General features: G+C 40.3%; 1 protein-coding gene across 1 annotated transcript in view; it reads left to right on the forward strand.

Annotated features, from left to right (window-relative positions):
• The window catches only part of DAAM2 (dishevelled associated activator of morphogenesis 2), a 71250-nt gene that overhangs the window by 18409 nt on the left and 39943 nt on the right, over window positions 1–12898 (forward strand). The window contains 1 exon segment of the mRNA XM_004462878.5: window positions 9351–9571. Within this exon segment, the coding sequence (XP_004462935.4) occupies window positions 9351–9571 (221 nt within the window).

The raw sequence follows: 12898 nt of genomic DNA on the forward strand, positions 1-12898 counted from the left end.
TAAAAGGAATTTTATATTTTTTTCACTTAAAACAGATTAACAATTTTTTCAAACTGTTACTTGAACAGAGAAAAAATCAGATCCTGATTTTGTATTAGTACACTATTTGGCAAACAAATTCTAGTTAGCATAGATCATAATAGATTAAGGTGTATCTGACAGGTTTCTCTGCTCTGGAGTTACTTTATTTTAAGACAAATTTCACCTTTAAATAAGCATCCTCAATTACAGTCAGCAACAAGTGAAGTTTACTTCCACTAACCCTTCTTTAACTTGCCGTATCCATTCAAGCCATGTCCTACATATTCCCACCATGATTTTATGAAAACCGGCCATCTTATTTCAGGACAAAACATCTCCCTTAAACAAGCTTTCAAAACACTTCTATTTCTTTCCATATCCGTTTAAGTCTCTTATATCCCTCATTCTGTTCTGTGAAAAACTAGACGAATCATTTTAGGCAAAACAATTATCTTTAAAAGATGTTTGTAAAAATGATAATTTCCTTAATTAAAAACTTAAAATTTTATCGTCATAAAAATTTAACAGACTTGTTAACTTACTATTATTTGATAAGCCTAGGGAGATTACACCAAAGTAGAATAAAATTAATAATAATATTTTTTGTAAGAAATGCTTTCTTTTTTTCTTTCCCATCATAGGAGGTTAAAACTTTGTTTTCGTAGTACCTTAAGGTTATAAATAACCTCAAAAGCTTACTGACTGTCAGACTCTGGAGAATGTATTATAATTTAGAAAAAACCTTTTCATAACTTTCAAGGACTTTTTCGTTATTTACTGAAATTTGGCCATTGGATTATTGATTACTCTTATTTCAAGGCAGTTAAAATTTAATTGGGGAATTATAGGACAAACTATGCAAAACAAGGCTTATTCTGTAATATCCCTTCTGACCCTATCATTTTTTATTTCCAGGCCTAGTAGACAGGATTCTAGGCTAAACTCGCATCTCCCCATCCTTCCAGTCCCAGCCCATCCCCCATAGTTTCCTAAACCGTTGTAATGAGTCATGGAATTCAGTCAAGGTTAGAAGACCCTGAGGGTAGGATAGGCTATAGAAAGATGGTGGAGGAATTCAGGACAACCTTTTTTAGTTTTCCTTCAAATAGTTTCTTTAGTCACTTATCTGTGACCTTTTCATCCTGTTCACCTTTTCTAATTTGGGCTCCAGGAGTAGTCATATATACTTATATGTGCTTGTTTAATTTTTAGCAATTTGAATAGAGCTCTTTTCACATTTTTCACTTGTTAATTCAATATTACCATTCAAAGATACAAAGATATACATTGAACAAGCAGACAGACGCAAATGGACACAAACAGAAATATAACTCACAATTTGACTCCTAAATCTCTCTTGGTATGGCTGTCTTTGGGTTTTCCATCATCCCATGGCTTTGGGGTTTTCACAAAGAGCTCCTCAGGGATCAGTGTTGCCTGTAATATGCAGGCTCGTTCTTGGAAACACTTATATACATATAAATTGGGTATCTGGGTATTATTCGGTTAACAGGCCTTTATCAAGGAGTGTACATTTAGGAAACTGTGCTTCAAATATTTGGTTTTAATTCAGCAGTAAAGCACCCCTCCCCCGAGCCATTTCATTCCAGGTTTCTGTCCATTTCCACCTAGCTGTTTTTGGGGTTTTTCTGGGGGGCATCTTGGACAATACCTTTTCCAGTGTCCTTTTTCTTTGCAATATGCACATTGATTGGTTCTTAGTTTAAAAATTTCTCCTCTCCCTAAGTTGGAACTAGGGGTCTTACCTTTTTGTGGTAGTCTTGCTGTGATTGTTTTCGATTTACTAGAGTTGTGAGAACTTCCGGGAGTTGGCATTGTAGTAGGCAGGCAGGGCTCTACTCTCTCACCAAAACAATGGAGAAAGGGTAAAAAGCTGTCTGAGGGACCTGCTTTGGGGGTCAACAGACCAGGACAGTGCTGCCCAACCCCTAGGACGGTGAGCGACAGAGATGAAGACCCTGAAATGTCAACTGTGAGTTACTAAACCCCTGCAGTGTCTGAGAACAGCCCCCATCCCCCACCCTGAAGGCACACAACTAGGATAAAACCCATGGCTCAATGCAGCTGACTAGGAGAGGAACAGATGTCTTCCTCCCTGGGAAGAGGGAGGGTGTGGCAGAGTGCAGAGAGGCTTCTCTTCAGTGAATTTGGCCAGCAGAGCCTGCTTTGAATCTCAGCTCTGGCCAGAATAGAATCACCAGCAAGTGTAGATTGAAAGAGTGAGCTCCATGGAGAGATTTGCTGATAAGTGCCATCTGCTGGCCAGTTGGGAAACTCTGTTGCTGGCACCCCAGATCCTCAGGCAGTTGGACTTCTTCCAGGACCCCTTTGTCCTTAGTCCCTTTGTGGTTACCAAATTGATACTGACAAAAGCAGGTTGTTTCCTCCCGATGCATATTTAAAGCCAATTCCTGAGACACTGGGGTTTCAAAGAGAGAAAAAGTTTATTTGGTTGTACAAGCAAAGGAGCACAGTGGCTTCATGGAACAAAACTGCCTCCAGGAAGTTTTTCATTTTTTTTTTTAAGCTAGAAATCAATAAAAGATTGATTTCTTGTATTTATTTATTTAATTATGTATTTATTTATCCCGCCCACCACCCTTTTGTTGTCTGCTTTTTGTGTTCATTTACTCTGTGTTCTTCTGTGTCTGACTGTCTTCTCTTTTAGGCAGCACCAGAAACCAATGCTGGGACCTTTCCAGAGTGGGAGAGAGGTGCTCAATATGTTGCACCACCTCAGCTCCCTGGTCTGCTGTGTCTGTCGGAGTTGACGGACCCGAAGGGTATCAGGAATGAAAGACAAAGAGAGATTGGGATCAGGGGTTCTGAGAGCATTGATTTCTCAAGCTCATCAGACAAGTTTATTAATATCAGGGGCTTCTTTATATACCCCAAGCAACCGTGAGAACCAGCAACTATTCTAGCTAACATTTCCATAACTTTATTAATGAAAACACAGTGCACAGTGGATAAGATAGTAACTAAAGCCCAAGATGTTCTATTATGCTATTGAAACAAGAATACTCATAAATCTTGTTGCCCAGGTTACTTGAGATATCAAGTCTGGGTTCTGCTGGAATGCTATGTTTCCCAGAGAGATTAGCCACCTGCACGTACATCTCCAGGGACAGCATGACCCAGTGGTCAGAAAGTAACTTGCTACCATGGAAACAGCATGCCTTTGTTTCCCACATGCGTCTCTTATTGTCTCTCCTCTGTGTCTCTTTTTGTTGTGTCATCTTGCTGTGCCAGTTTTCCGCATGGGCCAGCACTCCTACATGGGCCAGCATGCCGCACAGGCTAGCACACCATGTGGGCCAGTACTCCGCATGGGTCAGCTCTCCACTTGGGCCAACTTGCTGCGCGAGCCAGCTTGCCTTCACCAGGAGGTCCTGGGAATAGAACCCTGGACTTCCTATATGGTAGCTGGGAGCCCAATTGCTTGAGCCACATCCACTTCCCAGGAAGTTTTTGATTATTGATTCAATCTCTTTACTAGTCATTGGTTTGTTGAGATATTCTATTTCTTCTTGAGTCATTAAAAGTAGTTTCTGTGTTTCTAGAGATTTATCTGTTTCTTCTAGGTTATCTAATTTGTTGGTTTACACTTCTTCATAGCATCCTCTTATAGTCCTTTTTATTTCTGTGGGGTCAGTAGTAATTTCTCCCTTTTCATTTCTGATTTTATTTACTTGTATCCTCTCTTCTTTTCTTTGTAATTCTAATTAAAGGTTTGTTGATTTTATTGATTTTTTTTCAGAGCTAACTTTGGTTTTGTTGATTTATTGCATTTATCTCTGCTCTAATCTTTGTTATTTCCTTCTTTTCCTTCTTTCTGCTTGCTTTGGGTTTGGTTTGCTCTTCTTTTTTTTAGATCCTCCAGTTTTGAAGTTTGGTCTCTGATTTCAGAGCTTTCTTCTTTCTTAGTGTAACCGTTCAGAACTATAAATGTCCCTCTCGGCACTGCCTTTGCTGCATCCCATAAGTTTTGGTATGTTGTATTTAATTTTAATTTGCGTCAAGATATTTCTTAATTTCACTTGTGATTTCTTCTCTAAAACATAGATTAAATACTTAAAAATTTTTCCACATATTTGGGAGTTTTCCATTTCTTCCTCTCTTATTGATTTCTAGCTTCATTCCATTTTGGCCGGAGAGGTTACATTGTATGATTTCAATATTTTTGAATTTACTGAGACTTGTTTTTAGACCCACCGTATCATCTATCCTGGAGAATGATCCATGCGCAATAGAGAATAATGTGCATTCTGTTGCTGTTAGATGACGTGCTCTTTGTATGCCTGTTATGGCTAGCTGGTTTACATGATCATCCAAGTCTTCAATTTTCTTATTGATCTTCTATCTAGGTGTTCTATTAATTTTTAAAAGTATCATATTGAAATCTCCTACTATTAATATAGAACCATCTATTTCTCCCTTCAAATCTGTCATTAAATTTTGGGGCTCTGTTGTTGGGTACGTATATATTTATAATTGTTAGGTCTTCTTGTTGAATTGACCCCTTTATCAAAGTATAATGATTTTCTTTGTCCTTCATAATTGTCTGATAGTAATAGCTACCCTACTTCTCTTCTAGGTTACTAATTGCATTGTATACTTTTTCCATCCTTTCACTTTTAGCCAACTTGTATCTTTGAATTTAAGGTGGGTCTCTCATACCAGTGTATGGTTGGATCATTCTTTTTTTCATCTATTCTATCTATGCTCTCTGACTGGAAAGTTTAATCCACTTATATTTAATGTAGCTACTAGTAATGCAGTATTTTCTTCTGTCATTTTGTTCTTTTGCCTTTGTAAGTCTTATGCCTTTTTTGACCCTCAAGTCTTCCATTAATACCTACTTCTATATTTGTTTGTTTTTATTGTACCTTTTGGGTCCTTTCATTTCTTTCTGAATACATTTTTCATGTATTTTCTTGGTGGTCACCATTGGTAAAAGGTTGACATCCTCAAAATACAACAATCATATTTGATCTGATACCAACACATTTAATAGCATACATGTGCACTGTACCTAGACCCCTCTGTCCCCCCACATTTTTGTTGTACTTGTTATAAATTATGACTCCCAACATTGTATGTCCAAAACCATAGATTTATCATGACATTTTATACATTTGTATTTTAGCACCTGTAAGAACTAAAAAGTGGAGTTACAGACCAAAAACTACAATGCTACAGTACTGGCATTTATAATTACACATGTGGTTATCTTTACAGGGTGTCTTTATTTCTTTATGCCACTTAGATCTACTGTCTAGTTTCCTTTCCTTTCAATCTGAAAATCTCCCTGTATAGCTTTGCTTGTAGGGCAGGTCTAGTGATAATAAACTCCCTCAATTTTTGTTTATCTTAGAATATCTTAACCTATTTTTTTTAAAAGAAAGTCTTGCTGAATATAAAATTCTTTGTTGGTAATTGCTTTCTTTCAGCCCTTACGTATTTTGTACCACTTCTTCCTTGCCTACATGGTTTCTGATAAGAAATATGTACTTAATCGTATTGGGATTCCCTTGTACATAACTTATTTCTTTTTTCTTTCTCCTTTCAGAACTTTGTCCTTGACCTTGGCATTAGACAATTTGATTATTATATGTCTGGGTGGGGTTCTCTTTGAGTTTATCTTGTTTGGGGTTCCTTTGTATTTTTAAATGTGCATATTAATGTCTTGTTAAGTTTGGAAAGTTTTGTGCCATTATTTCTTTGAATCTTCCCTTTGTCCCTTTCCCTCTTTCTTCTATTTCTGGGATACCCGTAATGAATATATTGTTAGGCTTTCCCACAGGTCTCTTAGGCACTGTTCATTCTTTTTTTATTATTTTTATTTTTTGTTGTTGTTCCTTAGCCTGAATCAATTCAATTGTTTTTGTCTTCAGGAGCACTGATTCTTTCTTCTGCCATCTCCAATCTGCTTTTCAAATCATCTAGGTAATTTTTCTTTTCAGTTATTGTGTTCTTCACCTCCATTATTTTTGTTCGGTTCCTACTGAGAATCTGAAAGAAATTCCCATATTGTTGATTCATTATTTTCTTCATCCATTAATTCTTTCTCTGTGTTTTCCTTTATCTCCTTGAGCATATTGAGGATCAGGTTTTTCCAAGTTTCTGTCTGTTAAGTTTGAAGTCTGTTCCTCTTCACTGATGTTTTCTGGATTTTTATCTTGTTCCTTTGGATTGACCATCATTTCCTGTTCTTTTGTTTATCTTGTAATCTTTTATTGTACACTGTACATTTGAATATGTTAAAGTGTTAAATTTGGGGTTTTTCCCTGAGCTGTCCATTTTTTTCATTTGTATCCAGGTTTTGTTATGACAGAGATTTTCTTGAATGCCAGGAGTTAATATAAACAAAGAAATCAAAGCACACAAAGCACCTTCCACTGTCATTGTAAATTGGCTCTGTTCTAGCCGATGGTTTCACTTCGGAAGTTAGCCTTCCTTTCAAGAAAATCATCCCAAGTCGAATGCAGAGTGCAGGGTCTTCTCAGTGTTATATGAGCCTGTGTGGATCATTGGATCCTGCTTCTTTTCCTGGGCTTGTTCTTTCTAGAGACTTAGGAATCCCCTGTTTACTGTTTATAGGAATCTGAGAGAATACCCCCTTTACCCACTTTGAAATAAATTTTTATTCCCTCCTGGATACTCTTTTGAGTGACTTAATGTAGGTAGTCCTTTGTCCCAGGCTGCTTCAACTTCATTGTTTCTTACACTTTCTCAACTGTCTGAAAGCTGTTTCTTTGCCCTCAGGACAAACTCTGGGTGGGTGAGCCAGAGAAAAGTTTCCCAGCTCATTCTCTCAGATTTCCACCCAATATATTGGCCCTGACATACACGGACCCCATTATGCTTGCAAGGGCCACCCTGCTCCCTCTGGATCAGGGCCAGAAATGCACAATGGGAGTGAAAGCTGGTTCTACTCCACATTGTGGAGGGGGTGAAAGGGGGGCCAGCAAGGGCTCTAGGAGTTTCTTCTATGGCTTTTGAAGCTGTGTTTTCTTGATTCAGCACCTTCCCAGTTAATGCAGCCCTCTACCTGTTTTCCATAGGTATTTGGAAGGTTACTGCCTTTGCCCAAGGGGACTGGAACAATGGCTGCCCTCAGAACCAGCCCCCAGTGATCTGAAGTAGCTGACCAAGGGTAGTGATCAGTGATCAGACCATACCTTCCCAGAGTTCGGAGGACTGGTTATTTATGTCCCACCGTGGCACCAGAAAGCTGTGCCAAGAACCGGCACTCCAGTCCCCACTGCTGCCTACCGTGAGGCTGGGGGAAGGGGGAAGGTAGCCTCTGCAGGGATGGTGAAACTCACTGGTATTTATTGCAGTTTACCAGCTTTTTTCCCCACTTCTACCTCCATAGTGCTCACTAGACTCTGGAATTTCAAAATAGTTGATTCAGATAGTTCCTGCCAGTTCAATAATTGTTTTGGTGGAGAGACTGATCCCTGAAGATTCCTACTCCACCATCTTCCCACCATGCTCTCCTATTATATTTTTTGTGTCGAACCAACCTTATCTACCTGGGATAAATAAATCTGTTGATCATGGTGTTAAATTCTTTTTATGCAATATTGGATTCAATTTGCTAATATTCTTTTGGGGACTTTTGCGTCTGTGTCATGAGAGATATTGGGACTGCAGTTTTCCTTTCTTATATGCCTTTATTTGGTTATGGTATTAGGGTAATGCTGGCCTCATTTAATGAACTTCTATTTTTTTTTTTTGGAAGAGATTGTAAAGAACTGGTATCATTTCTTCCTTAAATTTTGGTATAATTTACCAGTGAACCCAACTGGGTCTGGTGATTTTGTGTTTCAGAAAATTTTTTTTTAATAATGTCCCAGAGTTTGGCTCAAGGGAATGCCTTAAGTTTGGCATGTCATGAGTTCCACAGGTTTTAGGAAAAATCTCATATGATAACATTATAGAAAGAAGGACCATATAAGAGCATAGATTCAGAGCTTGTTGAAGAACTGTACCTTGAGTGTGTTGATAAATAATTCTCTGGCATTCCAAGAGGGAATTGCTGTGTAACCAAGGTCTGCCTATGCCCTTGTGGTCATTTTTTAACAATGATGTGGGAGAAGACTGGAGGCGTTCTGATGTTTCTGTCAAAGACCCAATCTATAAGTAATAGCTAAAAATCAAAACTGACCCCAAACCAATGATATTCAGGAATAAATGCAGAATCCTATGTTTATGTCCAAAAATTTAAGGTATTTAGGCATGGGATGAGGAGAATCTGTTTGGGCAACTGTTTGGTATTTGAACTAGACTCTCTCAACTGAAGGAACTGTCTAGGTTGCCTGATAGCATGGTTAGGAACCAGTGGCCAAGGATGAGCCTACCCTTTTGGGAGGACTGTTTACCGACATCTGGGCTTAATCTATCTAGTGACTATGTGGCATCAATGACTGAGGCCAGTGTTATCCTCAAACTGTTCAGTTTTAAACTAGACTCTCCCAGTGGCAAGGAACAGACTTAACCTCTTCTGTTCTAACAACCACTCAACCTTTGACTGCTGTCAGTTCATGTCCTGGCCAGAGTGCCATCTTCTACGTTGATCTGGCGACCAGATATTAGCACATTTCCTTTACTATACTGAGCACCATTCCCATGATAATCCCTGTTCTCTTGCCCTGAGTTCACTCTAATGATTCCCTTGGATGACCTCGATGAGGGCAATTGGCTTCTATTTCCTAGATGGATGGGTAAACCAGTGCCCTGTTGTTATTTTAAACTCATCCAAACAAGAAAATGGTATAAGTATCTGAAGCTTTCTATTCGCTCCTTTTCTGGAGGCCGTACTCCAGGAGCCCTGCTCTAGAATCAGCCCCATGTCTTCTTTGTCAGTCTACTTCAATCCTTCCCTCTCCACTGGAAGAAGCCTTTAAGTCGAGTATACCCAGATCCTGAAAGGATTGAGTAAGTGAGCCTTCCCAGTGAACAGGGATGCCTATCCACACAATCATGGGGAGGGTACAATGGCTCCAGTTATGACTACATGGAATTCATAGTCTGTGACTTGCCCCTTCCTGGAGGGAGAATCTGTAAGCGTTTGTGGCAAGAAACAATGGGAGGATATGGTGGAGACAACATGTTAATGACCCAGGCTGATGGGGCTGGAGGGGACAGACAAGCTGTGGGAGAGGGGAAGGGTACCTTGAGTTTGCAGAGAGGGCTCCTATCAGTATGGGGCAAAGAGGTTAAGATGGTAGAGTGACTGCTACCCCCACCTGTCTAGCTGCCATGTCTGACCTCTCTGTACTTTCTCTTCTCATGTCCAGATCGCAATGAGGACCTAGGGCGCCTGCCTGCTGACCCCCAGCCTTCAGTGACCATGGCCCCCCGCAAGAGGAGCCGCCATGGGCTGGGCTTCCTGTGCTGCTTTGGGGGCAGCGACCTTCCTGAGATCAATCTCCGGGACAACCATCCTCTGCAGTACATGGAATTCTCCAGCCCTATCCCAAACCCAGAGGAGCTTAATGTCCGCTTCGCAGAGCTGGTGGTCAGTGAGGGGACAGATAAGGGAGGGTGGTGACAATATGGTGGAGGGTGGATGGAGCAGGCAGAGCAGGGTAGAAGGGAGACATTCATGTGCTGGCATCTCTGCTCTTGAAACTCTACTTGACCAAGATCGACCCCCCAGGAGACTTAAGCTATGTGAGAGAAACAAAGTCACTCACTGGGATGCAAAACATAAAACGTATCCCTGAAAGAATGGACCTTCCTCATGTTCATTGAATTTTAGATCTCATGGTGCAATAGCTAGGCCACCATAAAGAAGGAGGCAGATCCATGGCTTTTGTGAAACAAGAAAGTGAGGAGCTTCAAATCAGAATACTTGGCATCTTTCTCTCTTCTGTTTTCTGAAATTTCCCTGGGATCTTTCATCTCAGAGGCAGAAAGAAGGGATGGTGTGGGATCCTATGGCACACATTTGAGCACTTTTAAGCAGGGGATGGTTTGATAGAAATATGGAGGTTCAGGTCTGGAATGGTTATCCTGCATCTACTTAGGATTCAGGCATGAGCACCTGTGTAGAGCAGTAAACATAAATTCATCTACAATTAGTTTTCAGTCATTGATTTTATAGCAGGCAGGCAGACAAGCCAGTAGAGAAACAGTGTCATGTGGTTTGGAATGAAGATGAAACAGAACCACTATAAGATGAAAGCATGCAGGTTGTATGAAAAACTTGTCCTGCTTCCTCATCACATCCGGCTAAGGAAAACTAATTGTAGTCTTGATTTATACCTTACCTTAGGATAGGAGGAAATGAAGTGTTTAATAGTGCAGAATAACATATAACCCTGATTGCTATTAGGAAGCTTTTCTTGAATAGTGTGCATGAGTTTTGAAAGAAAGACATGACAAGAGCTGTTCTTTGAGCCTTTTAGTCAACAGTTATTTATTGAGCATCTTTAGTGGGCAGGGTTCCTTGCAAATCACTTTGTTAAAAGCAAGTGTGAATCAGACAAATTTTGCCTGCAAGGAGGCTAGTGTCAGGTATCAGTCAAACAAATGAAAAATATTTCCTAAGAGAGTGCTATGTGCTGGCCCCTACAGGGCTAGGGATTTAGAGATGAGCAATAAGACAGAGTTTCTACCTCCAAGAACATGAAGTCTAGCAGGGCCAACTGGTCTTGAACAATAATGAATGTGGTGAGTGTTAGGAAAGAGAAGATTCAGGGGCACTGTGGGAATGTTTAGTAGGGAGCTTCGTTCCAGACTAGGAGCTGGGGTTGCTTTCCTGAGTCAGTGACATTTCCATTGAGATCCAAAGAGAAAGTGATGGTTACATAGGTGAAGAGGTGTGGCATAATGGCAGAGGGTCCCCTGTAGACGAAACATTGGAAAAGAGCTGGGTCCTTTTAGGGGACTTAATGGAGACCAGAATAATTACAGAATTTGGATTTAATCCAAATGGTGGTTGGAATCTACTAGAAGCTTTAAGCAGAGGTTCAAGGTGCCTGATCCATTTTGCTAAAAGACAATTCAGGGCGACCTGCTGCAGAAGGGTACTCAGAGGCTCTTGATTGACCTCAACCTAGGGAGGATGGTGGCTTGGACTAGAATATTAGCAGTAAGGTTAGAGAGAAGCAGACGGATTCAAGAGCTATTTGTGATATTGGAGAAGACTCAGAATTGGTAGGCTGGCTTGATGAGCCTAATTTATATAATTTCTGTGCCTCAGGTTCCTCATCTATAAAATGGGCTGTTGTAAATTTTAAATAAATAAGCTTTAAGCACAGTACAGAAGTGTATGAAGTACCTGAAGTAGAGAGGTATGGGAGACAGTTGGGTCTGAGAGTCAGGAGCTCAGGAAACTTAGTGGGTTGGAGACACAGACACGAGTGGGTCTGGGATGATTTCTAAATCCTTGGGAATGGGTGAGAAGGCTTTGCCTAGGGAGAAGCAGCACAGGGAGGAGAAAAAAGAACTCAAGATGGTGCCCTAGGCACTTCAGCACTTAAGGGTAGGATAGATGAGGAGAAGCCATCAAGGGAGCTCAACCAAGAACCTAGAGTGAAGGAGGAGGACGCCTGGAGAGCGTGGCTGTGGAAGAAACCAGGAAAGAGGGATTCGACAGGGTGGGAGTGGCCAGCAGAGTAGTCTGCTGCCTGGGCCAAGCAGCATTGCTGAGATTCGTCCATTGATTTAGTGATGAAAGAGCACTGGGAAGAAAGACCTGCGTGGAAATAACCGGAAGACAGCCATAAACTGCTTTGGAGTTCAGGAAGGAAGAGGTTGTTTGTCCCTGGGAAGGGCTATGGAAGATTTGCTGGAGGAAGCCAACTTGGAGCCATGGGGATTAGATCAGGGTGCTTAGGGTGTGTGAGTTGGAAGGGCTGACAGGGTAGAACTAACAGCATGAACAAAGGCACAGAGGTAGATGAGGTGCAGAGTTTGTGCAGGAAATGGATGGTGCACGTAACTCTAATTTTTCTTTTATTTCTGATTCTGACCATGGAAAGATTTGCTGAAGAAGCCTCAAGCAGTGTTCTGGGAATTTTGACTAAGGATGTTTCTGGGATATGTTGAGAGCTGGTCTAGAGAAGACCCTTTGTTTGGCATTAAATTTACAGGAGTCTCTAATTCTAAGGGCAATTAAATTTAGGGAATTAATTCAGATTCTCTTTGTGCTACCTGATATGGCAGCCACTGGCCATGTGGGGCTATTGGGCACTGAAATGTGGCTAGTCTGAACTGTAAGTGTAAAAATACACACCAGATTTAGAAGCTGTAATTCATAAAAAGAATGTAAAATATCTCCTTAATAATTTTTACATGGATTTCATGTTTAAATTGTGCTATTTGTAATATACTGGGTGAAAGTATATTATTAAAATTAACTTCACCCATTCTTTTTACTTTTATAATGTGACTAGTAAACTTAAAAAATATATGTAGCTCATATTATATTTCTGTTAGATAGTTCTGATCTAGGTAAAGGAAAGGGTTAAATGTTCTTTCTGGAATAAAAATGTAAAGGGAAAAGAGCATAGATATCAAGATTTAATACCCTTATCTAGATAGATACTTGTACTTCCTTAGATATGATTTCCTCTGTTTATCGTTCTTTATAAATAAAAAGGTTTAGTAATGTTATGCTTTGTTGCCTTAAAGTGAGTTTTGCTTTTGATAAGGGAAAAACCCTCTGTAACTGAGTTGCAGTACATTCTGTTCTCTGTGGCCCTTAAGCTATTTCTGTAATGAACAGGGCATTGCTCCTGAAACCCTGGAGAAGGAAGCTTCCCTAAGAGAACTTTGCAGGGGCCGTCGAGCACAGAGAACCTACAGAGTCGCCCCAGACTACCTATACAGTTACCCC

The sequence above is a fragment of the Dasypus novemcinctus genome, chromosome 11, assembly GCF_030445035.2.
Source record: "Dasypus novemcinctus isolate mDasNov1 chromosome 11, mDasNov1.1.hap2, whole genome shotgun sequence".
Lineage (NCBI taxonomy): Eukaryota > Metazoa > Chordata > Mammalia > Cingulata > Dasypodidae > Dasypus > Dasypus novemcinctus.